The sequence below is a fragment of the Pipistrellus hanaki genome, assembly GCF_964339955.1.
Source record: "Pipistrellus hanaki genome assembly, chromosome: 9".
Classification (NCBI taxonomy): Eukaryota; Metazoa; Chordata; class Mammalia; order Chiroptera; family Vespertilionidae; genus Pipistrellus; species Pipistrellus hanaki.
In genome coordinates, this window is record NC_140511.1 from 14,575,359 (window position 1) to 14,602,871 (window position 27,513).

General features: G+C 36.0%; 1 protein-coding gene across 3 annotated transcripts in view; it reads left to right on the forward strand.

Annotated features, from left to right (window-relative positions):
- Positions 1–27,513, forward strand: part of DYNC2H1 (dynein cytoplasmic 2 heavy chain 1) — a 245,015-nt gene that overhangs the window by 173,276 nt on the left and 44,226 nt on the right. For all 3 annotated transcript variants that reach the window (XM_084893697.1, XM_084893698.1, XM_084893699.1), the window contains 7 exons: positions 532–657; positions 3,345–3,455; positions 7,591–7,746; positions 7,881–7,956; positions 9,923–10,131; positions 13,270–13,374; positions 23,612–23,728. In XM_084893697.1, the coding sequence (XP_084749823.1) occupies positions 532–657; positions 3,345–3,455; positions 7,591–7,746; positions 7,881–7,956; positions 9,923–10,131; positions 13,270–13,374; positions 23,612–23,728 (900 nt within the window). The remainder of the gene's footprint in view (positions 1–531; positions 658–3,344; positions 3,456–7,590; positions 7,747–7,880; positions 7,957–9,922; positions 10,132–13,269; positions 13,375–23,611; positions 23,729–27,513) is intronic.

Genomic DNA, 27,513 nt, shown 5'->3' on the forward strand with positions numbered 1-27,513 from the left:
AATTGGAATGAAATTCCCTCTCCCCCTTTAGTTTCTCCCCTCCCGTTTTCTCTTTTCTCTCTCCTCCCACTTCCTCTCTCTGAGAAACAAGAGAGGAGCAGAGGGCTGAATGTAGTCTTGAGGCTCACTGACATGTGAGGATTTGCTAGATGATGAAAGGCCAGCCAGTGCATGAGCTAGTTAAATAGCTAGACGAGTAGCTTGAGAGCCAAATATATGCAATGTTGGAGAAACTCAGAAAAGTCAATTTCAAAGTATTCAACGAGACTATAGTTATATTAAAAAATAAAATTTTAAGGTCTTTTTTTTTGAGAGGGTAAGAATTATAGGAAATGGTGGCATAAAGAGCAAAAGATTATTCAATAATTTTATACTATTTTGTAGCTTGCAAACCTGTAATAATAATATATTTTAGTAAATAGAAAAATATGGAGTCTGATATCTTCTATTAAAAACTGAGAACCCTGATTGCAGGTTACAACATGTTATCAGATTTGTTTTTCAGTTTTTTGTTTTGTTTTGTTTCTGCAGATTGCCATGGGTCAAGGTCAAGCTGATTTAGCAATTCAAATGCTAAAAGAATGTGCTCACAATGGAGATTGGCTCTGTTTGAAAAACTTACATCTTGTGGTGTCTTGGCTGCCCATTCTGGAAAAGGTAGATTCAATAGATATTCAGATAGTATGGGGTGTCCCCCCAAAAATATCTATACAAACTTTGAATAATTAAAAGGCAGTGTTTATTAATATACATTTCATTTTCAAAATTGAATTATCAGCTGTTAAAGTGTGTGTACATTTTTGGGGGATACCCTGTATATCTAATATACTCAATTCAGTAATATTCAAGGGACATCAGTATTAAAATATATCATGCATTAATTATGATATTTAAAAAAATTAGTATTTGAGAAATTTGAAGTCTGTTAAGTATTTTCTTTTAAAATATGTACATGTGTACAAACCAAGATGGATCTTTTAGTAGGAAGTCAATAGAAATGTGTTTTTAAAGGTATTTAAGGAAAGCCAGGTAATTATTAATCATGATTGAAGGGAGACTTAGAGAATTTTTTTCAGAAGAAAAATGAAGTGCTTTAAAGGGTTGCATATTTATTTATATATAACATGACTTTTTCTTTATGCTCTTGTTTGGTTGTGCTTGTATGGGGAGAAAAGATGTAGATAAATCAGAGGGACCTGCAGAACAAACAACCTAGTTGCTAAGACAACCATGATGTAATCTGAAATAATCATTTAACTCAGTGGCCCCAACATGAAAATTATCTTAAGATGAAACAAATTGCTTTAACGTAAACCCAGATCAACATAGATGACTATTCTGTTCATGCCCAGTACAAGGAAACCAGATGTCCTGAATATACTAGAAGGGCCTGGGTAGAGCAGTGTGGGGCAATGGAATTAGATGTCTAGGGAGGGCTAGGTTCCGGATACCCTAAGAACCTTGCAGAAGAGCTTGGGACTTTTGTCCTTGGACATAGTCAAAGGAGGTCCTTAGCAGAGGAGTTAATAATTACTTAGTTTAATTAATCTGATAGAAGTATTATTTGGAACAGAATCAAATAGAATAGAGTGGCTTGAGGGAGGCCCTAGCAGAGTTGTGATGTTTTAAAAACGTGTAGTCCTAATAAGATAGCAGCTGTAGCACCTTACACAAAATAGGTACGTAATCAATAAATCTTTGAGGAATGAGTTAATGACTGAGTGAATGAATTGATGGCCCATGATGATTCTTCACTTATAATCAACAAAACATATAGATTTTGGAACTGCTGTTTATATCAGTTTTTAAATATTCATTACTAATATAATCTGTAAAAAATACTCATGTATAAAAATATAAATTTTATGTCTGATGAATGACATTTTAAAATGTGTAAAAAAGACCTATGAATACTAGAATCTTGCTTTCTGTTCTAAACAGTATATTGACAGGTGTTAATTTATATAAAATATAATTAAAGTGTTTAATTAGAATTTTTGAAGTATACTAGTATAGGATAGATTATATTACAAAAGTTTAATAAATTATAAAAATTTACTCTTCTTTTGGGAAGTTTGTATGAATTATTTGGATGTAAATTTATAAGTTTATTTATCCAACTATGTCACAAATTGTTTCTATTATCTTTTTTACAAAACATGCTAACTCAAGGCAAAGCTTTATATTTTGACGTTTTAAAACTTTACATTTTAAAATCATTATTAGGTATAGGCACATTTAATAACTTAGGATTTTAAGCAAGAACAATATTTTTTATGGTCACTTCTTTTGCCATTTTTTGGTCATCTTAATTCTAAAATTTCACATTGCTAATGAATGTTAGTATTATAACATGTATTTATGAAAATAATTTTAAAATTCACTCTTTTTTAGAGCTATCAGTATTTATCAATATTTTTTAGTTATCAGTATTTGTCAATATTCATTAATTCATTCTATAAACACTTGCTGAGTACAGAAAAAAGCCAAGAAATGTTCTAAGTACTGGTTACATAACAATTTGTACCTATTCTCTAATAACTTAGTTTAGAAGAGAGAGAACACATTAGTAATTAATATGTAGTATGATTCATACTACAGAAGATAATTTACAGAATGTAAAATTAATTCATTAATTCTGCTTGGGATTGTGGTAGTGAAGGGTTGAAGAAGATATTTCCCTAAGATATGATGTTTAAGTTATATTTTGACAAATGGGTAAGAATCAGGTTATAAAGAGACTAACAGACAGAAAGCATATGATGAGTAAAGACATAGGCATAAAAATGTGAATAGTGACTAAAGCATACAGCATGGATGGATGAATTTGTATAGTAAAGTTTTTGATTATGATACACTAATTGTCAATAAATAAATTGATACTACTATAAAACTTTCCTGGAAGGATGAACTAAAGCAATGAGAATTTAAAGCCCTAAACATGACTATCAATTTAGGCATAGCAATTATAGCTAATACTTATTTTGTACTTAGTAGGTATCAGACAGTTTTGAGTATTTTACATAATATTATGAGGTAGGCACTACTAGAATCCTTGCTTAGCAATGGTGTAACTCATAAAACCCAAGGCCACATAAAAATAGTGACAGAATTTGGAGTTCAAGCCTGGTGGCCTAGGTTCAGTTCCAAATTCTTACTTTATGTAAGCTAATAATAGAGAAGATGTATATTTAAAGTAAACATAATAAGAACATGAAGAAATATATCAGGATATCACAGAAAGATTTTAGTAAGAAAAATTATTTAGTAATGGTATTTTTATAAAATGGAAATTTGTATATGTATTTAAGTAGATTTTTATTATTGTTGTTTTTATAAACAAGGAGTTGAATACTCTTCAACCAAAAGATACCTTTCGCCTTTGGCTCACTGCAGAAGTTCACCCCAACTTCACTCCTATTTTATTACAGTCAAGTTTGAAAATAACATATGAGGTAAGATTTAAAACTTGAACCACTAGTTGTCTAAGTGCAGCAATCTTTGCATGCCTTCCAAAGCTCTGTAAACAACTGTCTATTATGCGTAACTTCCCTTTATATTTAGGTGCGGTATAATACCTATATATATAAAAGCCTCAGCAACAGTTCAACCACTTGACCGGTCGCTATAAGGAGCACTGACCACCAAGGGGCAGATGCTCAATGCAGGAGCTGCGCCCTGGTGGTCAGTGTGCTCCCCCAGTGGGAGCACTGCTCAACTGACCAACAGGCACCAGATGCATGGCTCATGAGACTGCAGCGAAGAAGCAGGGAGTGTGCCAAGCATCAGTGGTGGCAGGTGCAGTGGGCTTGAGATGAGCAGGAGTGGCAGGCAGCATTGGATTACCGGTTTCAGCCCGACCCCTACTGGCCATGCTGAGGGACCCCACTGGTGCACAAGGCCTTAAATACATAAATAACAGCATATGACGGCATTTATAAAAATACATTTAAATGTTTCTTCCAATTTTACTCTATATTTTTTGTTGTTTTTATTATAATAAAAGACATATAACATGAAATTTATCATTTTAACCATTTTTAAGTGTCTGGTACAGTAGAGTTATCTATATGTACGTTATTGTGCAACAGGTCTCTAGAAACTTTTCATCTTGTAAAATGGAGAATTGTATCCATCGGAAAGCTACTTGCCATTTTCCTCTCCACCCTTGGCAGCTACCATTCTGTTTCTATGAGGTTTTCTTCTTTAGATAACTTTTTTGTTTTTAATCCTCACCTGAGGCTATTTTTTCCTTTGATTTTTAGAAAGAGGAAGGGGGTGGGGGGAGGAAAAGAGAGAAAAAGAGAGAGAATTACCAATGTGAGAGAGATACATCATCGATAGGTTCCCTCCCACACCTGTCCCCAACCAGGACTGGAACTTGTGACCCAGGTATGTGCCCCTGACATAGAATAGAACCCAAGATCCATCAGTGTAAGGACTAATGCTCTAACCCCTGAGAACACCAACCAGGGTGTGACTTCATTCTTTTGCACATGGATATCCAATTTTTATTTCATGTGTTTTTTGACCTAGCTAAGTTACATTTTTTGTTTTCTTCCTTTCTTTCACTTATCTACCTATCTATCCTTCTAACTGGTAATGCTGGGAAGATCCTTTCTAAACCTGATATGTCCTAAACTGTATGTGTTTGTAATGATATATAACGGGTCAAAGTCATAAATAAAATAATAAACTGAATTAAAACATTTAAAACTGTTAAAAGGGGTTCTGCCTGTATTTTCTTTGAATCTGTAGAAACTTCTTTGTTTTATATAATCCTTTTTCTTAGAAACAAATCTTATTAGTGTTTATTCCCATGTGTTATTTTAGATCAGTACATGTTTTCTTTTTCCTCTGAATTTGTTAGTCTCATTTAAGGAGGAACAGGGATAGGATTTAATTTAGGGAATGCAAAGATCATTTAATATTTGGAAGTACATAGTTGGACAAGTGTTATTATAATGTCTAGTAAGAAATAACCTTACATAATCTTCTCCAGCCACTTTCCCCTTATACTCTGATACTAAACTACATTCTAGAACTGGGTTGCATGAGCCATTAGGGTGGGATCTATTTTTCTTTCTTCTGTCTTATCATATAACTAGAGGCCCGATGCATGAAGATTAGTGCAAGAATGAGCCCTCCTTCCCCTGGCTGCCAGCACTGCCTTTACTCTGGCCCAGAGCCGCCTTTCTGCCTTCCCATTCTGACCAGAGGCCTGGAGTGGTTGGGGCGGTGCAGAGCAGCTGGGGTGGTGTGGAACGCCTGAGTCGTTGCCATGGCGACGACACAAGTGTCCTGCCCCCAGCTGCTTGGTACCTGTGTATGCAACAAAGATGCCAACATCTTTGTTGTGTTAATTTGCATACTCCTTATTTGGCTGGTTGGCATCACAAAGGTCAATTTTCATCTTTCTCTTTTATTAGTATATATACCTGAAATGTAGGAAGAACACAGTATATATTTAAATTAATGAAGAGTTACTATATTGGGAGAAATGTTCCTTGAATGTTTTAAAGTGCAGCCTTATCCAAGATCCTATTTTGGAGGTAATTTCATTACATTTTCCATGTATTTAAACTAGAGGCCTGGTGCATGAAATCGTGTGGGGCGGGGGGGGGGGGTATGGGGAGGACTTCCTTAGCCTGGCCCGCACCCTTTCCCAAAACGGGACTCACTGGGTGATATCCAACTGCTGGTTAAGGCCCAATTCTGGGAATCCCTGTGGGATCGGGCCTAAATCAGCAGTTGGACATCCTTCTCTCGATCCAGGACCACTGCCTCCTAACTGCTGGCCTGCCTGCCTGCCTGATAGCCCCTACCCACTTGCCTGCTTGCCTGATTGCCCCTAACCATTTACCTGCCTGCATGATCGCCCCTAACACTCATCTATCTGCCTGATGGCCTCTAACCACTTCCCTGACTGCCTGATCACCCCTACCCACTTGCCTGCTTGCCTGATTGCCCCTAACACTCACCTGTCTGCTTGATCGCCTTTAACTACTTCCCTACCTGCCCACTTGCATGCCTGCCTGGTTGCCCCAACTGCCTCTGCCTCGCCCCCGCCACTCCAGCTTCATCTGGAAGGATGTCTGGAATGTTGTCCAGAAGATCATTCGGCTGTCTGGTCTAATTAGAATATAGTAATTATAATCTTTAGAAATTGTTACATTTCTTCTCTTTTTTAATTAGTTGTATTTTTAAATATTTATTTCAAATAACCATTTTCATACTTGTCTTTTCTGTTCACTGAACTTGCTACTTTTTTCTTTATTTTTCCTTCTTAATGTTTTCCTTAGATTTGTATTTGCCTTTTGTTCTTCCTGATTTCTTATGTTGAATGCTTAGTTGGTTTTTAGTTACTTGCATTAATATTGAAACTAGTTTAAGTCTCTGACATTGTATAGGAGTATATCCTTGTTCTTATCTCATAATTTGACATATTAATGTTTTCACTTTGTTGTTTTTCAAATAACCTGTATTTGTTTATGATTTTAAAAAATTATATATAATTTGCCATTTTGCCTAATCTTTAGAATAGTATCTTTAAAAACTCTAAGTGGTTGTTCAGTTTTCTATTAATCTCTTGTTTTATTTATTTAAAAAAATATATGTTTTATTGATTTTTTTTAAGAGAGGGATAGAGAGAGAGAAATATTGAGAGAGAAACACCATCAATCAGCTACCTCCTGCATGTTCCCCACTGGGGATTGCACCTGAAATCAGACATGTTCCCTGACCAGGAATGGAACTAGTAACCTTTTGGTTCAAGGGTTGACACTCAACCACTGAGCCACACTAGTCAGGCTAATCTCTTGTTTTATTGAATATTTATCAGAAAATTTTGCCTATTCTGTGATATTTTATAAATGTATCATAAAATATCTTTTCAATAAATATCTTTATTTATTTAAAATCTGATTTTATTGATTTTAGAGATAGAAGAGGGGAAAGGGGAAGAAAGAGAGAGAAACATCGATTGGCTGTCTTCTGCACACCCCCCACTGAGGACTGAGCCCACAACTGGGGCATGTGTCCTGACTGGGAATTGAACTGGAAAATTCTGGGTGCATGGGACAATGCTCAACCAACTGAACTACACCAACCAGGGCAACATTTTCATTTTAAATGTGAAAATTTGCACATATACTTAATTAATCAATAGTATTTTTCTTTTACTTTTAAATAAAAATTTTTATTTAAGAAAAAAAGTAATGAGGATTGCCAAAGGAATGACTTCTTTGTAGAAGACATTCTTTAAGTAATTAGTTGAATTATTTGTATTTTTATGTTGGAAATCATTTCAGTCAAATAACTTAATGATCATATAAAACTTAATTGGTTATTTTGAATATGTTGGTTTATAGTGTTTTTCAATTTCAAAAATTATTTTGGATTTATACTAAAGAGTAACTATTAGATATAAGAAGTTCTATATTTGTACATTTGGAATAACACAATAATAAAATAATTTAAGTCAAAATGGTAATGCTGTAAAGTTTTTTTCATTAAAAGATGTTCCCAAATGTGTTAAATACTATTTTGTTTTAATTTTAAATAATATGATGTCTGTTATCTTTTCTTTAGTCACCTCCAGGTTTAAAGAAGAATTTAATGCGTACTTATGAATCTTGGACTCCTGAGCAAATTAGCAAAAATGGTAATTTACATAGAGCTAATGCTCTCTTCAGTTTTGCATGGTTTCATGCTGCATGTCAAGAAAGAAGAAATTATATTCCACAGGTAAGTAGGATTATTCTTGGATATATTATATATGTATATTCTTGGATATATGTATATGTGTGTGTGTGTGTGTGTGTGTATGTCTTTGAACACTGCTTATAGTTCTTTAATACTTTTACATTTTCTTTTAATAGGGTTGGACCAAATTTTATGAGTTTTCTTTATCAGATCTTCGGGCTGGTTACAACATTATTGACAGACTCTTTGATGGTAGGTTCTAGTGATGAAAATTTTGATCTGTTAATGAAAAAAAGCTGACTTATTAACATCATGGTTTCTTTAGAAGTGACTTAACTTTCTTTCATAAAATTTGCTTTTTATTTTGTGATTTATGTCCTGGCCACCATGCTTGTGTTCTCTGAGAGTTCTTATCTAGTGTGGTCACGTTTTTGATATAACTCGCAAGAGATCTCATTGCTCTGTAGCCTTTAGGAAGCAAAAAGCAAACAAGACCGCATAATGTGATCCCCGAGGCCACCAGTTCTCTGCCTTCTGAAGACAAAAACCGCCCCTGAAGTTCATTACGTAGGACCCAGGCAAGGAGACACTAGAGGTTAGACATGATGGATTAGAGAAGAGAATATGTTCAGAATATGAGCAGAATTCTTGATCCCTTTTCCCCCAGCCCAACCTGCAAACTTGCCAAACCATTGTTCCCTGCCATTTTAGTAAATGGCACCACCAATCATGTAATTGTTTAAGTTCAAAGCCTATGAATCACCCTGGATTCTTTTATTTTTCTCATCCTCAATTATCCAGTGCTTTGAAAATTTCTGTTCCTTTCATGTCCAAATCACATCATAGTTCTATTTACTTCTCTCCATATAACTATTAGTTAATGACTGTTTTCTGAGTTTTTGTTTATTTAACCATTTATTAAAAATTATACATCAGAAAAGTACATAAAAATGTTCGACTCAATAAATATTTATAAATTAAACCTATGTAACTAGTCCAAAGCCTATGAACAGCATCACCAACACTCCCAAAGCTCCTCCCCTATTCTTTTCACACATGACTCGACATTTCCCCATGCTGTGTCCAGGGGAACCTCTTTCCCGGCGTCCATGAGCGACTGTTTTAATCCGACAGAGACTTTTCTGGAGGATGGGTACTAATACTTTACCTTGCATAGATATTTGGTAATTTTCCAAAATGCTTTTGAATATTTATTTGATTTTTATAATACCACAATAAGGAAATATTATTAGTACCCTTTTTGGGTGAGGAAACCAGAGAACAGAGTTTGAATGATTTGTTCATCACTGTATTTCAAGGTTGTTATGGAATTAATAGTGTCACGTGATTTTTATGTCTATCACATAATTGAATTGTTGTGAATAAGAGGCACATACTTTAAAATAATATTAAATCTTGTGGTAAAAATCTAACTATTATTTTACATTTATAAAATTTCCTGACATTAAGAGAACTCCAGACATGTAGAATTAAATACAAAAACGAGAAGAAGCTCAAATTATAGAGGGCAGTTGATGTAGAGACTATGTAGCTATGGAATCTCAACAAGTTTCTTGACCTTTAAGTATGAGTTTCGTGATCTGTAAAATAAGAATAATGGTAGGTACTACTTCAATTGATTCAACTTATGAGAATTTTAAATGAGAAATGCTACATAAAGTATTTAAATTTAGTACGTTTAATGTATTGGGTAAGGTATCAGTAATGATTGACTGTTACTACTATTGCTATGTTATAATTTATGTTCTGTTTATTTCCTCTTATTCTAAACAAAATAAAACATGTCTTGAGAATAATGGGTATAAGAAGAAACATAAGATTTTTAACAAAAATTGTATAAAATATTTTCTGTGATGGCTGTTTGTATTTTTAAGTTGAAAGATATATTAATGTTTTTGTATGTCTTATATGACTTACTTATGAATGAATGAATGAATGACATATGCACTGCTAGTGTAAAAAATATTAGCCATTGTGTCATTATTGAATATTAATTATTAATAATAGTACATGTTTATTAATGGCATTATATTAATATTAATGAACACTTTAAGAAATGACTTAGCAAATTAAATATATTGTTATAGTCTATATTTCTATATAATTGGAGTCTGGAATTTAGTTGATACTTTAGAATATTTAAAAAATTTTCTAATATCTGAGAAATGAAACCAATAAAACTATTTTTTAATTACAGGTACCAAAGATGTACAGTGGGAATTTGTCCATGGTTTACTTGAAAATGCTATTTATGGAGGACGTATAGATAACTGTTTTGACCTTCGAGTTCTTCAGTCATACCTGAAACAGTTTTTTAATTCTTCAGTAATTGATGTATTAAACGAAATGAACAAGAAAAGCATTTTCCCATATTCCTTATCTCTGCCAAAATCCTGCAGCATTTTGGTAGGTAAAATTAATCCTTGTCAATCTCTTACAAGATATATACTTGTGTTATTTCTTATATTGTTAAATATATGTCATTACTTTCTAAATGCACAATAATTATCATTCACAAATATGGATTATTTGTTATACCAGTATGCAACCTAATTCTCTAAACTCTAGGTGTTCAATTCACTTTTGGATATTTACTGAAGATTGACTGGTGATAATAAGATAGAGTGTGTAGGTAAATCTTGAAGCAAGTAGCAAAGGAAAATTTTAAATGTAGAACTGCTCTGAAGATCTGGAGTGGGGGAATATGCTGCATCCTAGTAGGCCTAAGAGTGCTCTGATATATTTAATTATATGAAAGAAATTTTAAAAATATTTAACAAATGTCTATTTTCATATACTGGCTTATAAAGTTAAAGCAGCTCTAAAAATATGAGGGATTCACTTTATCCAGCTTTCCTAGAACATTTTTGTGTATGTGCATTTATTTTAACCAGGTGTAGCTGTTTGCTTTGAGTAATTCTATGAAAACATAGAATGCACGACTCTTTTCCAGAAAATAGTACTAAATATAGTCCACCCCATTGCCCCAAATACTTCAATTCTAGTTCCTTTTTACCTCAAAACTATATTTGTATAAATGCCCAAATAATATTTTTATTAGAATATTACAATTATGCATTTGTTCATTAATTACAAAGATATAAATATTTATACACACAATTATATAGTTTTTCTCTTAGTATTGTGCCTTTTCCTGTCATTCAGATATTTTTCAAGAAAATTTCTGTTTCAGTAACATAATTATCAAAAAAATAAAAGCTTGACAACCTATACTAAACATATTAATCTTATATCTTATATTACTAAATATCCCATCTATTTTGCTTTATTATTCAGCAATATACTTTGAACATTTGCCCAATGGTAGCCCTGTTTCAGATATTGTGGATTCCGATGCATCTGCGGAGTTCACTTTCTGGTGGGAGAACCTTGCTTATTTATCATTTATTTATTTCAGAAAACGTACCAGGAAAGGTCTCCCATCTCTTTTGTTTGAGGTTTGCATTGAAAAACAAAATTCATACAGAAAAGTATATATCCGAAATGGGATTGCAGTTAATTTGTATTCATTGAACACATGAGTGTAACCCACACTGGGATAAAGAAACAACATTATCAACTCCCCATAATTCTTCCTTATGCTTTCTTTTAACAGCCTACATTAGTTTTGTCTGTTTTTGTGCTTTATATCAATATAAATGGTATCATTTGTTATATATATACTAATCAAGTGGGGATAAATCAGCCTGGATATTGCCTATCATTTAGGAAACATGTCGGTATATAGTCCTAAGAAGAGAGAAGACTCTAGTCAGTCTAGATGAGACAATTTCACAGCTATTTTGAAATGAACAAAGTATATAAACACAAATAAAATAAGAGTTTTAAAGTTATAGGATGATTTATGAGAATCAATGTTCAGTGTTCTAATTGACCTAGGTAGGAGGAAGAATCTGAAACCTTCCCAGGAATAGGGGAACACAAGTGCACACACTCCTATACGTACACATTTACAAATGCATGCGTGTATACAAGATTATTTTCATATGCTTGTATATGTTTACACAACGTGATTGGAATCCTTATGGAAGATTACAGGTATTGAACTATAGGAAAGGGATAATTTCAAAGAACAGCAGAGCATGTCTTTCCAAATCAGACATGTAGGTCTTGGGCTTCCTGAAATCTGATTGTTTCCTAGGAAATACTTCAGGGGCAGCTGCCAAGATTAGGCAAAAGATGATGTTGTGAAGGAAGCAGAAGATGAGTGTAGTCACCAAGAATAGTAACTTCAGCAAGAGCAGTTTATATGCATATACAATACCTGCCTTAAAATAACTTGTCTCTTCATAAAAATGAAACAATTTCCATCTTTGGGCCAAACTGAATAAATCCTTTTGGTATATACTCTCACTTGCCCATCTAGATGCATATTTGCCAAATCATGTCTGCAATGCTCATGGTAATCCTTGGGATTGAATGATAGGATTATCAGTGCATTTCTTCAGCTAACTGCAAACTGAGGAAATGCTTTATGACAAAGTGATTCACAAAGCAGTGCTTGCATGCCAGAATACTTGTATATGGATTTCTGGGGTTTCTATAAATTAAAAGAAAAGGATTGCTGGAATATTTATTTTTGATATAAGCAGAACTACACTGTTATAGATCACCATGAAAATAATTACAGGGCTTTCCTGAAAACATTCTACATAATATCTTACACATACTAGGTGTAGTCACTTAAATATGTTTGTTTTAATCAATTCAGGTTCCCTTTGAATGTGGGAAGTTAGGATAAGAGAATATAGTATCAAATAATTTAAATATGAGGAGGTAATAATGACAAAGAATATATTTTTTAATTGATTTCAGGAAGGGAGAAGGAAAGAAACATCAATCATGGGAGAGAATCATGAATTGGTTTTCTCCTGCATACCTCCTACTGGGGATTGAGCTGGCAACCCAGGCATGTGTCCTGACTAGGAATTGAACTGTGACCTCCTGGTTCATGGGTTGATGCTCAACCACTGAGCCACACCGCCCAGGCTATATTTCTTTTTCTGTTAATTAAAATTTTTTAATGTTGACATAATTGCAGGTCCCCATTTTCCCCTGCCCTTTGTCTCAGCTACCCATTCCCACCTCCCCCTTTCTTGGACTTCTACTGTCCATGCCCAAGGGTATGCATACATGTGCTTCAGTAAATCCCTTCACCTTCTTTACCCAGTTCCCCCTAACTTCACCAGCCAGTCTGTTCCATGTATTTTTGCTTCTGGTTTCATTTTGTTCATCAGTTTATTAATTAAATTCCACAGATAAGTGAGATTACATGTTATTTTTCTTTCTCAGACTGGCTCATTTCATTTAGCTAACACTTTCCAAGTCCATGGAAAGTCCACTATGCTGTAAAAAGAACATTTCTTACAGATAACTGATTATACAGACTGAAAGTGAGATTTACATGTAGAAATGTAATATGTTAATAAGTAGTAATTTAATACTTCACAGCATTGTCTGTGATTTCAATAGATCCAACTTCAGTCTTTTTTTGAAAAATTGTTTTTCCTGTTTTATCTTTAGGAATATCGTGCTGTCATTGAGAAACTCCCGGAGGATGACAAACCCAGTTTCTTCGGTCTGCCTGCCAATATTGCTCGCTCTTCTCAACGCATGATCAGCTCTCAGGTAACCCAAGAAAAGATGAACTTTTAGGAAAAACGTTCCTACTGAGCCTAAAAGAAATAACATTAATTTATGTAAAACTATAGACCCCACAAGCTTTTATTTTAAAATGTTATTTTATTTAACACAATATATTCCAGTCTTACCTTGAATAAATTTTTAAATGAACCAGACAGTTCTATCTTAATACAGTTGTTAAAATTAGTAAAATGTCTTTGAACACTATCAGTTTCATCCAAAATATGTTTGTTTTACTCCTGTGATTTAAAGCTACTTTAAATGTAATTCATGCAATTAATTCTTTTACAAAAAGATATTTTCTAATAGTAACATTTATTTTTCTATAAGAGCTACATATTTTTTTTAAGTGCTAGCTACATATTCTTTTTTTCCTAAGCATATTTGGACATTCTAGAACTTTTTCATGGAGTCCACAGTAATTTAAAAGCAAAATTCTTAAAATATGTTATATTTATTCTTAAAATGTTATCATGGTTTTTTTATTGCCAACATTTGAGGATTAATTCCTAGTGTAATAATTTTGGTAACATTGCACTGAGTGGCTTTCATGAACTCAGCAGATGTGGTAACTCATGCTCAGCACCTGCAGTTATCCTGACTCAAATGATTTTTCAATTATTTCAGTCAGAAATTTCTGAAAAAATCAGTTTTTTATATTAGGCAGCTTGCAATGCTCTTTTCTCTGAGCTAGTCCTCTGTTTAAATATATTAACTCATATTTCAAGACCATGTTTATTAACTATAACTTTGCAAATAGCACCGTCAACAAAAAGAGTATGAACTTCTATACACAGTGTATTAAATTCTGAATTCTAGCTATAGTAAAATCTGTTTGAACATTTGTTACATTTTGAGTTCTATAACCATTTAGACAAAAGCAAGTGGATTATTTAATTTTGTAATGTACACAATGATTTTATATTTACTAGTTACAAATATTATGAACTTGAGTTTTTAGTTTCATGGTTTATCATTTAATAAGAAATAAAAATGTCTCTTAGTTTGAAAAATGACAATTAAAGGGAAAGATTGAGGCATCTATCTTACTGTTCTCTTGTGAATTCCATTTCACTAAGGGCCTGGTGCCCTTTGCAGTACAGGAGCCTCAGGGGCTAAGCCTGCTCCCTAAGCCATCATTTGGACTTCCTTAGAGCAGGCTAATTGTTATTTTTAATCTTTTAAGTGGCCTCAGGGTAAAGTGTTTTCCAATAGGGTGTGTCAACTGTCTTCCTCCAGGCCTGGCAAATGTGTCTGTAGGAAAGATGTCCTCTGCTGTGTGAGTGAGTGAATGACTCAGTCCAGGAAACTTGGGGTAATGGCCTTCTGAGCACTATCTTTCCCTCCCTCCCCCGTTCCTGAGTCCCCAGTCCTGGGTTCTGCCCTCACAGCTCCAGCCCACTTCACCCTCCCTCTGCCAGAGCACAAGATGGGTGGCTCCACAGGGAATTTTGTGCATTCTTTCTTTTTTAAAAAAATATATATTTTATTGATATTTTACAGAGAGGAAGGGAGAGGGATAGAGAGCTAGAAACGTCGATGAGAGAGAAACATCGACCAGCTGCCTCTTGCACACCCCCTACTGGGGATGTGCCCGCAACCAGGGTATATGCCCTTGACCGGAATCGAACCTGGGACCTTTCAGTCCGCAGACCGACTGTGCATTCGTTCTTTAAGAGGGTTCCTGTTCTAAGATTTTTATGGTTTCCCATCTTACATTTAAGTCCTTTATCCATTTTGACTTTATTTTTGTGTATGATGTAAGTTGGTGGTCTTAAATAGTATAATACTAAATTAAATAGTATAATTTTAAAGTAAATGTTCCTTCCCTTATTTAATCTGTTGTCCAGATATCATTCAATTTAGTCAGTCTCATAATTTTATTAGTCTTTTTTAGTAAACAACTTTTTAAAAAGCTGATGTGGAGTGTATTTTTTTTATTTTATTTAAAGTTTGTTTTTTTTTTTGCTCTTATTTGCTTTTATCTACATTCTCAACTTCATAATTTATTTAATTTGTTCAATTTTCACATAGCTTTTTTTTCAAACAAACATTTACTGTTATAATTATCCTCCAGATTTTTACTCATTGTAATTCCATGAGTTTTGATGTGTGGAAATTTCTGGGTGGTGCATAGTCATAGTAACAGTATTTCAAACACACTACATTGTCATCTCAGAGCCAAGGCAGAAAAAAAATCAGGGTTCCCTAGTCCTCCCTCTGTGGGGCAAGTTGTTTCCTAATTATTGTATTGGCTGCTGCTCTCTCAAGGTCTGGATTTTTATTTCCTGTCTTTGGAAATGTGGGTCTTATACTTTAAATGAGGGACATTTTACAAAGTAACTGGCCAAGTTCATAAAAGTCAAGGAGAGACTGTCACAGTTTGGGGCGAGACTATGGTTATATAACTACTAAATATAATGTGACATTCTCATGAAACAGAAAAGGGACATTTGTGGGAAAATGCACCTACAGTATCTTCATTAAATAGTTTTTGATGATATTACTGTTTATTAATAATTTTTAAACATACTGTTACAAAATTTTCTTTAGACATCGAGTCTGCCATAATCCCTGAGACAGAGATATAATTTACTTAATTTTTTTCACAATCCACTTATATAGATTGGTATATGTTTATTTAAAAAATTTATATTGTTTCTTATTCCCAGAAAAATTATAATGGAGGTGACTTGCAAAAATATAAACAACCTATTAGTGTAAAATCAATACTTCTGAAAATTAGTAAAAGAGAATATTAGGAAAGGAAAAGAATATAAAGCTAGGGAAACAGTTTGCACCAAGAGAAAACAAAACCCATGCTCTAAAGGTCTATGTTAGATCACAAATTTCTCTGTGTGCTTCATAATATCCAAATTAAAAGGAAATTACAATTCTATATATGGTATAGTGTCTGAAAATAAAAACACACTGATTGTTCAGGAAAAACATAGGTATTCCTGAAGTGTCTCCATTGTTCTGTGGAATGGGACAGGTGGAATAGTAGTGACCTCTTCTCTATAACCTTGTAGATATCCCGAAGCATACCAGAGGCATGATACACCGTGTTCAGTTTGAATAGAACATGGAGGAAGTGACACAAATATGTTGTTCATAGAAAATTTCATCCCCCTTTTAATAACATTTTAAAAGAATATTATAATCTTGCACTGCATAATGAAGTTTAGGTCCACAACGGCCCACATGTACTCTGGTGGTTCCATAGGATTATATTGAAGCTGAAAAATTTCTGTTGCCTAGTGACATTGTAGCCATCATATCACAACACATCACTCGTGTGTTTGTGGTGATTGGTGTCAGTATTTACAATCCTACTATGCTTCCCATCTTATGAAAGTGCTAGGAGCCCAGCGGTCAATTCGAAATTGTATGCGGCGCTGCCCACTCTCGAGTCACCGCTCTGGCCCTGCCTCCCTCTCCGGGCCCTGCAGCATCCACGGCCCCTGCTGATCTGGCCCTCCCCTGTGCTGGTGCATGGAGGCGAGGCCCCTGCCACCCCACCCCCGACACTGCATGCACAGCCTCCTCTTGCCCAGTCAACCATTATGGCATCCTAATTAATTAGCGTATTTCTCTATTTTACACACACACACACACACACACACACACACACACACACACACACACACTAGAGGCCTGGTGCACGAAATTCGTGCATGGGGTTAGGGGGGTTTACCTCAGCCCAGCCTGCACCCTCTCCAATCTGGGATCCCTCGAGAGATGTCTGACTGCCTGAGTAGTCAGACATCACTCTCACAATCCAGGACTGCTGGCTTCCAACTCCTTGCCTGCCTGCCTTCTGATTGACCCTAACCGCTTCTGCCTGCCAGCCTGATCACCCCCTAACCACTCCCATGCCTGCCTGATTGATGTCTAACTGCTTCCCTGCCAGCCTGTTTGCCCCCAACTTCCCTCCTCTGTTGGCCTGGTCACCCCTAACTGTCTTCCACTGCAGGGTTGATCACCTCCAACTGCTCTCTCTTGCAAGCCTGGTCCCTCCCAACTGTCCTCCCCTGCTGGCCATTTTGTGGTAGCCATCTTGTGTCCACATGGGGGCAAGATCTTTGACCAAATGGGGGCAGCCGTCTTGTGTGTTGGAGTGATGATCAATCTGCATATTACTCTTTTATTAGATAGGATAGAGGCCTGGTGCACAGGTGGGGGCCAGCTGGTTTGCCCTGACGGGTGTCCTGGATCAGGGTGGGGATTCCCTTGGGGCATGGGATGGCCTGGGCAAGAGGCCTGTGGTGGTTTTCAGCCTGGCCATGCCCCCTGGTGACCCAAGTGGAGGCCCTGGTATCTGGAATTTATTTACCTCCTACAATTGAAACTTTGTAGCCTGAAGTGGAGCCAAGCCTTCTTCTTGCTCCATGGCTGCCACCATTTCTGTTTGGATTTGTTTACTTTCTATAATTGAAACTTTTTTGCCTTGAGTAGAGGCTTAGGCCTGCTAGGACAGGGGGAAAGCTTGGCTTCTTCCATTGCCTGGGAAACCCAAGCCTCCCTCCTGCTCTCTGTGGCCATAGCCATCTTGATTGGGTTTATTTGCATACTTGCTCAGATTGGCTGGTGAGTGTGGCTGGTGGGCATCACAGAATTATGGTTAATTTGCATATAACTCTTTTATTAGGTAGGATAGATAGATAGATAGCCCACAAAGTACATAATGTTTGATAAGAATAATAAATGACTATTACTGGACTTATTTATTTGCTATATTTTACTTTCTATTATTATTTTAGAGAGTATTCTTTCTATTTATAATTTTTTTTTTCTTTTCTGATGCCATGTTATGCTGGCAACAGCATCCTTCATCTCGTGTTTACTGCATCTTTTAATGGCATAATTTTTCCTTGTGCTTATAGTCCAGGAAGAATAGACTTTACCTATTAGGTTTGTATATATAGGTACTAGGAGTGTAGTCTATGCCATTTAGGTTTTTGTAAGTACTTTGATGTTCATTCTAGGACAAATTCCCCGATGATTAATTTCTCAGAATATATCCTTATTGTTAAGCAGTATGCATGACAATATTGATTAAAATACTTTAGTTGCTTAAAAATGTGAATAATGGAAAGACATTTTATTTTCTGTGGTTTGTAAAAGAGATAAATACATAAGGTTTTTAAAAACAAAAGATGGCCAGTCCATTGTTATACATTACTAGAAGCCAGATGTGAAGATTTGTGCTAGAGCCGAAGCCGGTTTGGCTCAGTGGTAGAGCGTCGGTCTGCGGACTGAAAGGTCCCAGGTTCGATTCTGGTCAAGGGCATGTACATTGGTTGCGGGCACATCCCCAGTAGGGGGTGTGCAAGAGGCAGCTGGTCGATGTTTCTCTCTCATCGACGTTTCTAGCTCTCTATCCCTCTCCCTTCCTCTCTGTAAAAAAATCAATAAAATATATTTAAAAAAAAAAAAAAAAGATTTGTGCTAGAATGGGCTTTCCTTTCCCTGGCTGCCGGCACTGCCTTTCCACTCTGGCCCTGCCCCTTTCTGCTCAGGCCCAGGAGCCGCCTCTTTCTGCTCTGGCCCCTCCTTCCCATGCTGCCACCGGGGGTGGGGCAGAATGCCTGCTTCATCACCATAGTGACAATGCAAGTGTCCTGCCCACCATCACTTGGTGCCTGAGTATGTAAATTAACCTCCATTTTTTATTGGGTTTATTTGCACATCACTCCTGATTGGCCAGTGATGTAGCAGAGATATGGTCAATTTACATGTTTGTCTATTACTAGGTAAGATAGCCCTATCTTCATTATAAAAAATATTTTATTATTTATTTGAACTCCATTTAAAAAAATATATATTTTATTGATTTTTTTTACAGAGAGGAAGAGAGAGGGATAGAGAGCTAGAAACATCAATGAGAGAGAAACATTGATCAGCTGCCTCTTGCATCTCCCCTCCTGGGGATGTACCCCCAATCAAGGTACATTCCCTTGATCGGAATCGAATCTGGGACCTTTCAGTTTTCAGGCCGACGCTCTATGCACTGAGCCAAACCGGTTTCGGCTTGAACTCCATTTTTATACTCTCTTCATTAATGTTACAATATTATGTGATACTGTGATTAAGAAAAACAACCTCACCTGTCATATTTCTAATGCAGAATACATGACCGTTTGTAGGCTGGCAAACATTTTACTTTTATAATGGTTTTAACATTACATATAAGAAATATTTGAACCCTTTTCCCTTCAGACATCTCTTTGCATTCTTATTTGTTTTCTGTCATTATTGACAAATTTATAACACAAATAAGTGATAGAAAATGTTACCAGTGTTAAAATAGTACTTCTTCTGACTACCAACTAGTGATGTTTTGCAGTCTAGCAAAGCTGATAAATTAGGTGCTGTTGTAGGGTTCAGCTAGAGCAAATGAAAATAATTTATCAGAAAAACAAAGAAAATGAAACACTGAATCACCACAGTTTTTTCAAGATTAGAGAATCAATCAAAATCTCTAGAAGAAACTTGAGTTTACCAGTATGATTGTGGATTTTTCACAATTAAGTAGTGCATTCATTTTGAAGATTTATGGCTCATATTTTATTACAAACTTTAGTAATACAAGAACTCAGCAAAATATGAAATATAGTCCAATCACTTAAGGAAGAACAGCCAACATCTCTCAAAAAATAAAACAGAAAAGTAGTCAACATGCTGCAAATGTTGATGTTTAAAATACTAGCTTAGGAAAACATCTGCCTATGTTTTGGGATTTATTTTGTTTATGTTAGATAAGCAGTTTTAATATTTAGTTGACATATTTACAAAGAAATATGGGTATTTCACTGATTTTTCTACACATACTCCAATATCTATATTACTTAGCATACTTGGCAAAATTCTAGATCATTCCTAGCAAATGATTAAGAAGGTTTATTAATGTATTGAAACGAAAGTCATTCAACACTATTTTAGAAAAGAAAATGTGAGTGAATTGATTTTTGTTGTAATGATAAAAACCTGATAACTAGGAAGTTGCAGGATTGAAAGCCCTAAATAGGGAACACTTGTTTACCTTGCCTTGCTTTAACTACTTGACTTATACCAGTGGTTGGCAAACTCATTAGTTAACAGAGCCAAATATCAACTGTACAATTATTGAAATTTCTTTTGAGAGCCAAAATTTTTAAACTTAAACTTCTCCTAATACCACTTCTTCAAAATAGACTTGCCCAGGCCGTGGTATTTTGTGGAAGAGCCACACTCAAGGGGCCAAAGAGCCGCATGTGGCTCGAGAGCTGCATTTTGCGGACCATCGACTTATACTTCTTTTGAGTCTTAAGAGTAGAAGAATAAGATGATAACACCAAATTAATACAAAGCCTTAAAACTTAGTTTTTGATTATTTTTACCAACAATTATTTAAAATTGTTTTACTACTTTATACATTTTACTATGATATTTGCTATCTTATCATTTCATCTTTTAAAAAAAAACTACCTTTAATTTATCAGCATTTTGAAATTATGAAATTTAAACCAAACTAAAAAAATTTTTGAATTTCAGAAATGAGCAAATAGAAACATAAGAGGTTATTAATAATGGATAATTAGAGCTTTCTGGCTAAAGAAGCAGCTTTAAAAAAAGAGACATTATAATATGTCATTTTGTTTTTATTTAAATTTATTGGGATAACATCCTATCTAATAAAAGAGTAATATGCAAATTAACCACCACTCTGCTACACTCACAAGCCATGCCCACCAGCCACTCCCACCAGCCAATCAGAGCAAGTATGTACATTAACCCCAACCAAGATGGCTGCGGCCACAAAGCAAGCAGGAGGGAGCCTTGGGTTTCCCTGGCGATGGAGGAAGCCAAGCTTTCCATACACCCTGTCGGGCCCAGGCCTCCACTCAAGGGTACAAAGTTTCAATTATAGAAGATAAATAAATTCCAACAGAAATGGTGGCAGCCATGGAATGAGCAGGAAGCTTGGTTGGCTCTGCTTCAGGCTACGAAGTTTCATTTATAGAAAATATATAAACCCCAAATACCAGGGTCTCTGCTTGGGTCACCAGGGAGCGTGGCAAGGCTGAAAACCACCACAGGCCTCTCGCCTAGGCCATCCCATGCCCTAAGGCACATGTGTCAAACACAAGGCCCGCGGGCCAAATCCAGCCCGCCAGGCCTTGCAATGTGGCCCGCACCGCGCTGTCATCACTGCACTCCGCTGTCAGTTTATGACATTGACATTGTCAGTTTATGACTGTTCAGTAAACCATTCGGCCCGCGATTTAGGCTGGATTTTAGATTTTGGCCCCTTCTCTGATTGAGTTCGACACCCCTACCCTAAGGGAACCCCCACCCTGATCCAGGACACCATTCAGGGCAAACCAGCTGGCCCCCACCCATGCACCAGGCCTCTATCCTATCTAATAAAAGAGTAATATGCAGATTGACCATCACTCCAACACACAAGATGGCTACCCCAATGAGGTCAAAGATCCTGCTCCCATGTGGACACAAGGTGGCCACCACAAGATGGCCAGCAGGGGAGGGCAGTTGGGGGTGACTGACCTGCAGGGAAGGGAAATTGGGAGGGATTCATGCCTATAGGGGAGAGCAGTAGGGGGGACCTGGCCTGCAGGGGAGGGCAGTTAGGGGTGATCAGGCTTGCAAGGGAGGGTAGTTAGGGACAAACAGGCTGGCAGGGGAGCAGTTAGCCATCAATCAGGCTGACAGGGGAGTGGTTAGGAGGTGATCAGGCTGGCAGGCAGAAGCCGTAAGGGGCAATCAGGACGGCAGGCTGGCAGGTGAGCAGTTGGGAGCCAGCAGTCCTGGATTGTGAGAGGGATGTCCTACTACCCAGTGGGATCGGACCTAAACGGGCAGTCGGAAATCCCCCGAGGGTAAAGGGTCCAGGCTGGGCTGAGCACCCCCCCGCATCGTGCATGAATTTCATGCACTGAGCCTTGATTAATAAAATTATGTAGGTTTGAAGTATACAGTTCTGATACATCATCTGTATATTGTGTGTCTACCACTCAAAGTCAAATATTCTTCTGTCTCCATATATTTGACACCCTTACCCTTTACTTCCCTCTGGTAACCATCACACTGTTGCCAATGTCTATGACTTTCTGTTTGTTTTTACTTGTTCATTTGTTGCTTTCAGTTCTATATCTCAAATATAAATTAATCATATGATTCTAGTTTTTCTGACTTATTTTGCTTAGCATGACATTCTCAAGAGCCATCCATGTTGTTGTCAATGACACTATTTCATCTTTCCTTTTTAAAAACTTTATCTTCATTGTTGAAATTATTACAGTTGTCCCCTTTTATCCACATTGATTCCTTCTAGCTCACTCCTGCCCATCCCCACCCCAGGGCTTCACCACACTATTGTCTGTGTCCATGAGTTATGCATATATGCATATAAGTTATTTTGTTAATCTCTTTCCACCCACCCACCCTGCCTTTTCTCAGATTCAACAGTATGTTCCATGCTGCTATGTCTCTGGATCTATTTTGTTAATCAATTTATTTAGTTCTTTTGTCTTTTCTTATGGCAGAGTAGTATACCATTGTATATACACTGAGTGTGTGTGTGTGTGTGTGTATATATATATATATTAGAGGCCCGGTGCATGAATTCATGCTTCGGAGGGGTCCAGCCAGCCTGGCCAGGGTGAGGGGACATGGGGAGTTGGCCCGCCTGCTTGCTGATTGAACTCCTGGACGAGGAGACAATTTGCATATTAGCCTTTTATTATATAGGATATACACTGGGTGGCCAGATTATTATGTGTTCAGAGATCATAATAATCTGGCCACTCAGTGTATGTATCACATATTCTCTATCCAGTCATCTATGAAAGGACATTAAAGTTGTTTCCATGTCTTGACCACTGTGAAAGTGCTGCAGTGAACATAGAGCTGTATATGTTGTGAATACCTGTCTTTAAATTTTTGGGGTAGATACCCAGAAGAGGGGTTGCTGGGTCATAAGGTAACTCTATTATTAATATTTTTAGGATCCTCCATATTGTTTTTAGTTCTTTTGTTTTTTACCTGCTTAAATAAATCAATATTTAAAATACTATGTCAATTAAACAAAGATAATGGGATTAAAAATGTTTATATTTGTCTCAGTTTTGATAAAATAAGTATCACTTTTGTAGCTATGCTATTTCTGTTTGACTGAGATCATTTTCACTTATTGCTATTTATTATTTTGTTCTTTCAGGTTATTTCACAGTTGAGGATCTTGGGCAGAGCAGTAACAGCTGGTTGCAAATTTGATAGAGAAATCTGGTCTAATGAACTTTCTCCCGTCCTCAATCTCTGGAAGAAACTAAACCAGGTGAGTACTGGAATATCCTTCTGATTTTTTCTCCTTTTTTTTTTTTTTTCCTGTTTTATCTACAAATTGTCCATGTTGGTAAAATTTGACATTGTTCTGTCCTTAATATATATAATATCCTGAAACTAGATGGGGGAGCGAATAGTAATAGAAGTCGACCAGCCAAGGAAGCAGTGTCACCAGTGTCATTTGTCTTTTTCTGGTCATGTGCTATGTCATCTTCTATACCTACTACATTTTTGGTCACACCTTGTCTTCTCTCTCTAAAGTCACTATTATTAAAGGTGAAGTGTTTCAGTGGAGTCAAAGTGCTAAGGAAAAACAATATATCAACTGGATTCCATTTGTTTTTATATTGTAGAGTAAGTTATATAAAAAATTATAGAATATTTGCTTGCTCACTAAGCAAAGCCTTAGGGTATTATAATTGATAATGCTATTGAATAAGGATTTATTCTCTGGGATTAAACAACATAATATTGTTAATTGAATGTTTAGTAATAATATAAAAATTATTCTTCCATTTCCATTCTTCATACCAATTTGTGTTCCGATGGTCTTAGGCAACCCTGCTAGCTGTTCTCTAGAGCCTTTCCTTTCCTCTGAATTATAAGTAATCTTGTTTGACCCAATTTCTAAGTTTGAGAAAAAGTGAAGTCTACTCTACAATTTTGTCACCTTAATTTCTTACAATTTTTTCTGTCTCTATGTCTGAATTTTCATTGGTCATATTAGATCTGTCTTTTTTTTTTTTTTTAATATATTTTATTGATTTTTTACAGAGAGGAAGGGAGAGAGATAGTGAGCTAGAAACTTCGTCGATGAGAGAGAAACATCGGCCAGCTGCCTCTTGCACACCCCCTACCGGGGATGTGCCCACAACCAATGTACATGCCCCTTGACCGGAGTTGAACCCGGGACCTTTCAGTCCGCAGACCAAGGCTCTACTGCTGAGCCAAACCGGTTTTGGCAGCCAAACCGGTTTCGGCTAGATCTGTCTTTAAGATGCAACCTCTGTCTGTATATTTCACAGGAAATTGAGAGAGAAAAAAATGTCTTCTACATTTTTAGATTCTCAGCTGAATCTTTGTTTCAAAAGACAGATTAACAAGGGAAAATCATACAAATTTATTTAATACCAGGGGCCCCAAGCACGAATCTGTGCATCTTGAAATTAACTGAGGCTGTGGTGGGCACAGGGGCAGATCTTCCCCACCCCGCTGTCCCTGTCACCCCTAACTGCACTCCCCTGTGGGCTTGGTCACCCCTATATGCCCTCCCTTGCCAGCCTGGTTGCCCCTAACTGCCCCCCCCCCCCCCCAACTACCCACCCCTGCAGGCCTGGGTGGCTTTGACTGCTTTCATACTTCAGAGTTTTACTTTTAAGCAGAGGACTGAATGTAATATAAGCATTGCTTTTAATGAGGAAATAAACAGCATGCAAACCTATTAACAGTTTTCTCAGTGTTCCAAAATTTGCTTCTCATTGAAATGAAGAGATTCAATGGTATCTGGCTCGGAGCGAGTAACCTCTAATTTCCAAAATTATTAAAATGTTATTCTTCCTGTAGTATCATTTCTAAGGGTTTTTACATCTGAGGATATCTTTATTTCATATCCACATTTAACTGATAGAGTGGGAGTATAGTTACAGACCCATTTTTAGTTTCTTAATTCTTTTCTTTGAACTCTTAGAAAACATTACTCATTTGTCTTTTTATTAAAGAAATTTCTGTTGATCTGACTCCTGTAATAACTGATTTTTGTTCTAGGTTATTCTATCTCTGATTTCCTTAATTTTCACCATAATATATATGTGGATTTTGTTTTTTGGCATGTATTCAGTTTTGATTCTCTGAGAAATTACAGTCTCAAAAGCTAACCCTATCCACTTCCACCTGTTTCAATCTGGGCCCCACAGGCACTGGGTGCATGCTGTGTAACATCAAGGATGCCACTGTCTATGGCTGGTGCTTGATATTGCTTTTTATCGTTCTGAAGTGGTAACATGGTGGACATTGATCCAATCAAGATAATGTGAAAAAAATAGTTTTTCACCAAAAAACTCTTTGCAGCCATGGCACTCTACAGCGGTAGATTATTATATGCTCCCACTTAATAAGTCCCCAACACCTGTGTCTCCCAGGCATTTCCCGTTCTCCTTGTGCCTTTCTCTGGGTTCAATGTCTTCTTGTCAGACAGAATTCAGAAGTGGGAGACTCATTTGTATGCTAAATATATATTCTTTTCAAAGTTATATTAAATTTATTATAGCCAAATTAGTCTATCAAGTGTGTTACATTTCACCATTATAATATTTTGTCTATCACCTATCTCCTCTTTCCTGAAGCTATTGTCATAATTTAGGTTTTAATTCTTTCTCATGTGGATTATTGCAGAAAATTCTGAATTTGACTTTCCTTCTAACATATAGGATGTCCCCAAAACATGTATACACCCTTTAACAGCTGATAATTCACTTAATTTTCACTCCTTTTCAGGTTAAACTGATTTGAAATAATGGACAAAGCCAGATTAAGCTTTGAACAAAGAAAATTTATCCTAAAGTGCTACTAGCCTTTTTTTATGGGGATATATAAAAGATAAAGTTTACAGTATAAAACTGGCAACAGTCAATGAATTGAGGACACACAAATACTGAACAAAATGATTCTTGATGTTTGTGATTCCATTGCTTCAAGTTATCAGCAGTGCCTGGTCATCTGTTTGAAAACAGGCATTGACAAGAACAATTATTCATTTCTGTAGATTCTTTTAAATTTTGAAAATGAACTGTATGTTCATAAACACTGACTTTATAATCATTCAAAGTGTATACATATTTGTGGACACCCTGTATATTTGGGGACTCCCCATAAACTTCCTCCAAATCATATTTCATATTATTATCACATTAAGTATTTTTCTGACAGCATGGATCCATATAGAATCTTATTTCTAAGCCTTTTCCATAGTGAGGCAGATCTCAGTGTTATATAAACAGACCACTGTAGTTTCTGTCTGTGAGGACTTCCAGATGCTATTTCCTTCTGAAATTTCCTAGATCTGCTAAACTAATATTGGTCAAATAAAGTGCCAGCATCTTATAGAAGCCTTTTCAGCTGTTACTCACTTTTCTCTCCATGTTACTATAGTACTAATTTATAACTTACATAATAATTTCCATAAGAGTTATATATTTTAAGCTAGGCAAGTTAATATATGGTAATTAGATATAGTAATTCTCTTACTTGGGAGAGTTTTGAAATTTATGCATGTAAGTGTTTCTAGTGAAACAACTTAATGTCAAATTTCCATTTTTTTAATCATTGTGATCAGGTTATGATTAATTATTAGGTAAACTTAAAAGAATAATTACATTTAAGCAATAAAGAGAAATAAAAAATGTTATGAAAAATAAATATAATGGTCATCTAGGTTCTAAGCACTTCCATTAAGTAAATAAAGGACCTTAGCTGAATCACTTACTTTTTCTTGGCTTTCCCTTGGGTAAAAAAAGGAGTCGGCATTCTTTTATTTATTCATTTATTCATTCATCAAATATCTAATATAATGTGCCTGCTATATTCTCGACACTGTGATAGAGGTGCTAGATTTATTAAGAGATGGAATCAACTGCTGCCATGGGTTGAGAGCTGAAGCTGGGAAGATACTGAGGAGAATCCAAGCTAATAGAAAGGTATTGGAGCAAGTTCTTCCTTGACCCTGCTCAATGCGCAAATTGTGGGAGTACTTACTCCTTGATCCTGCTGGACTATGCCAAC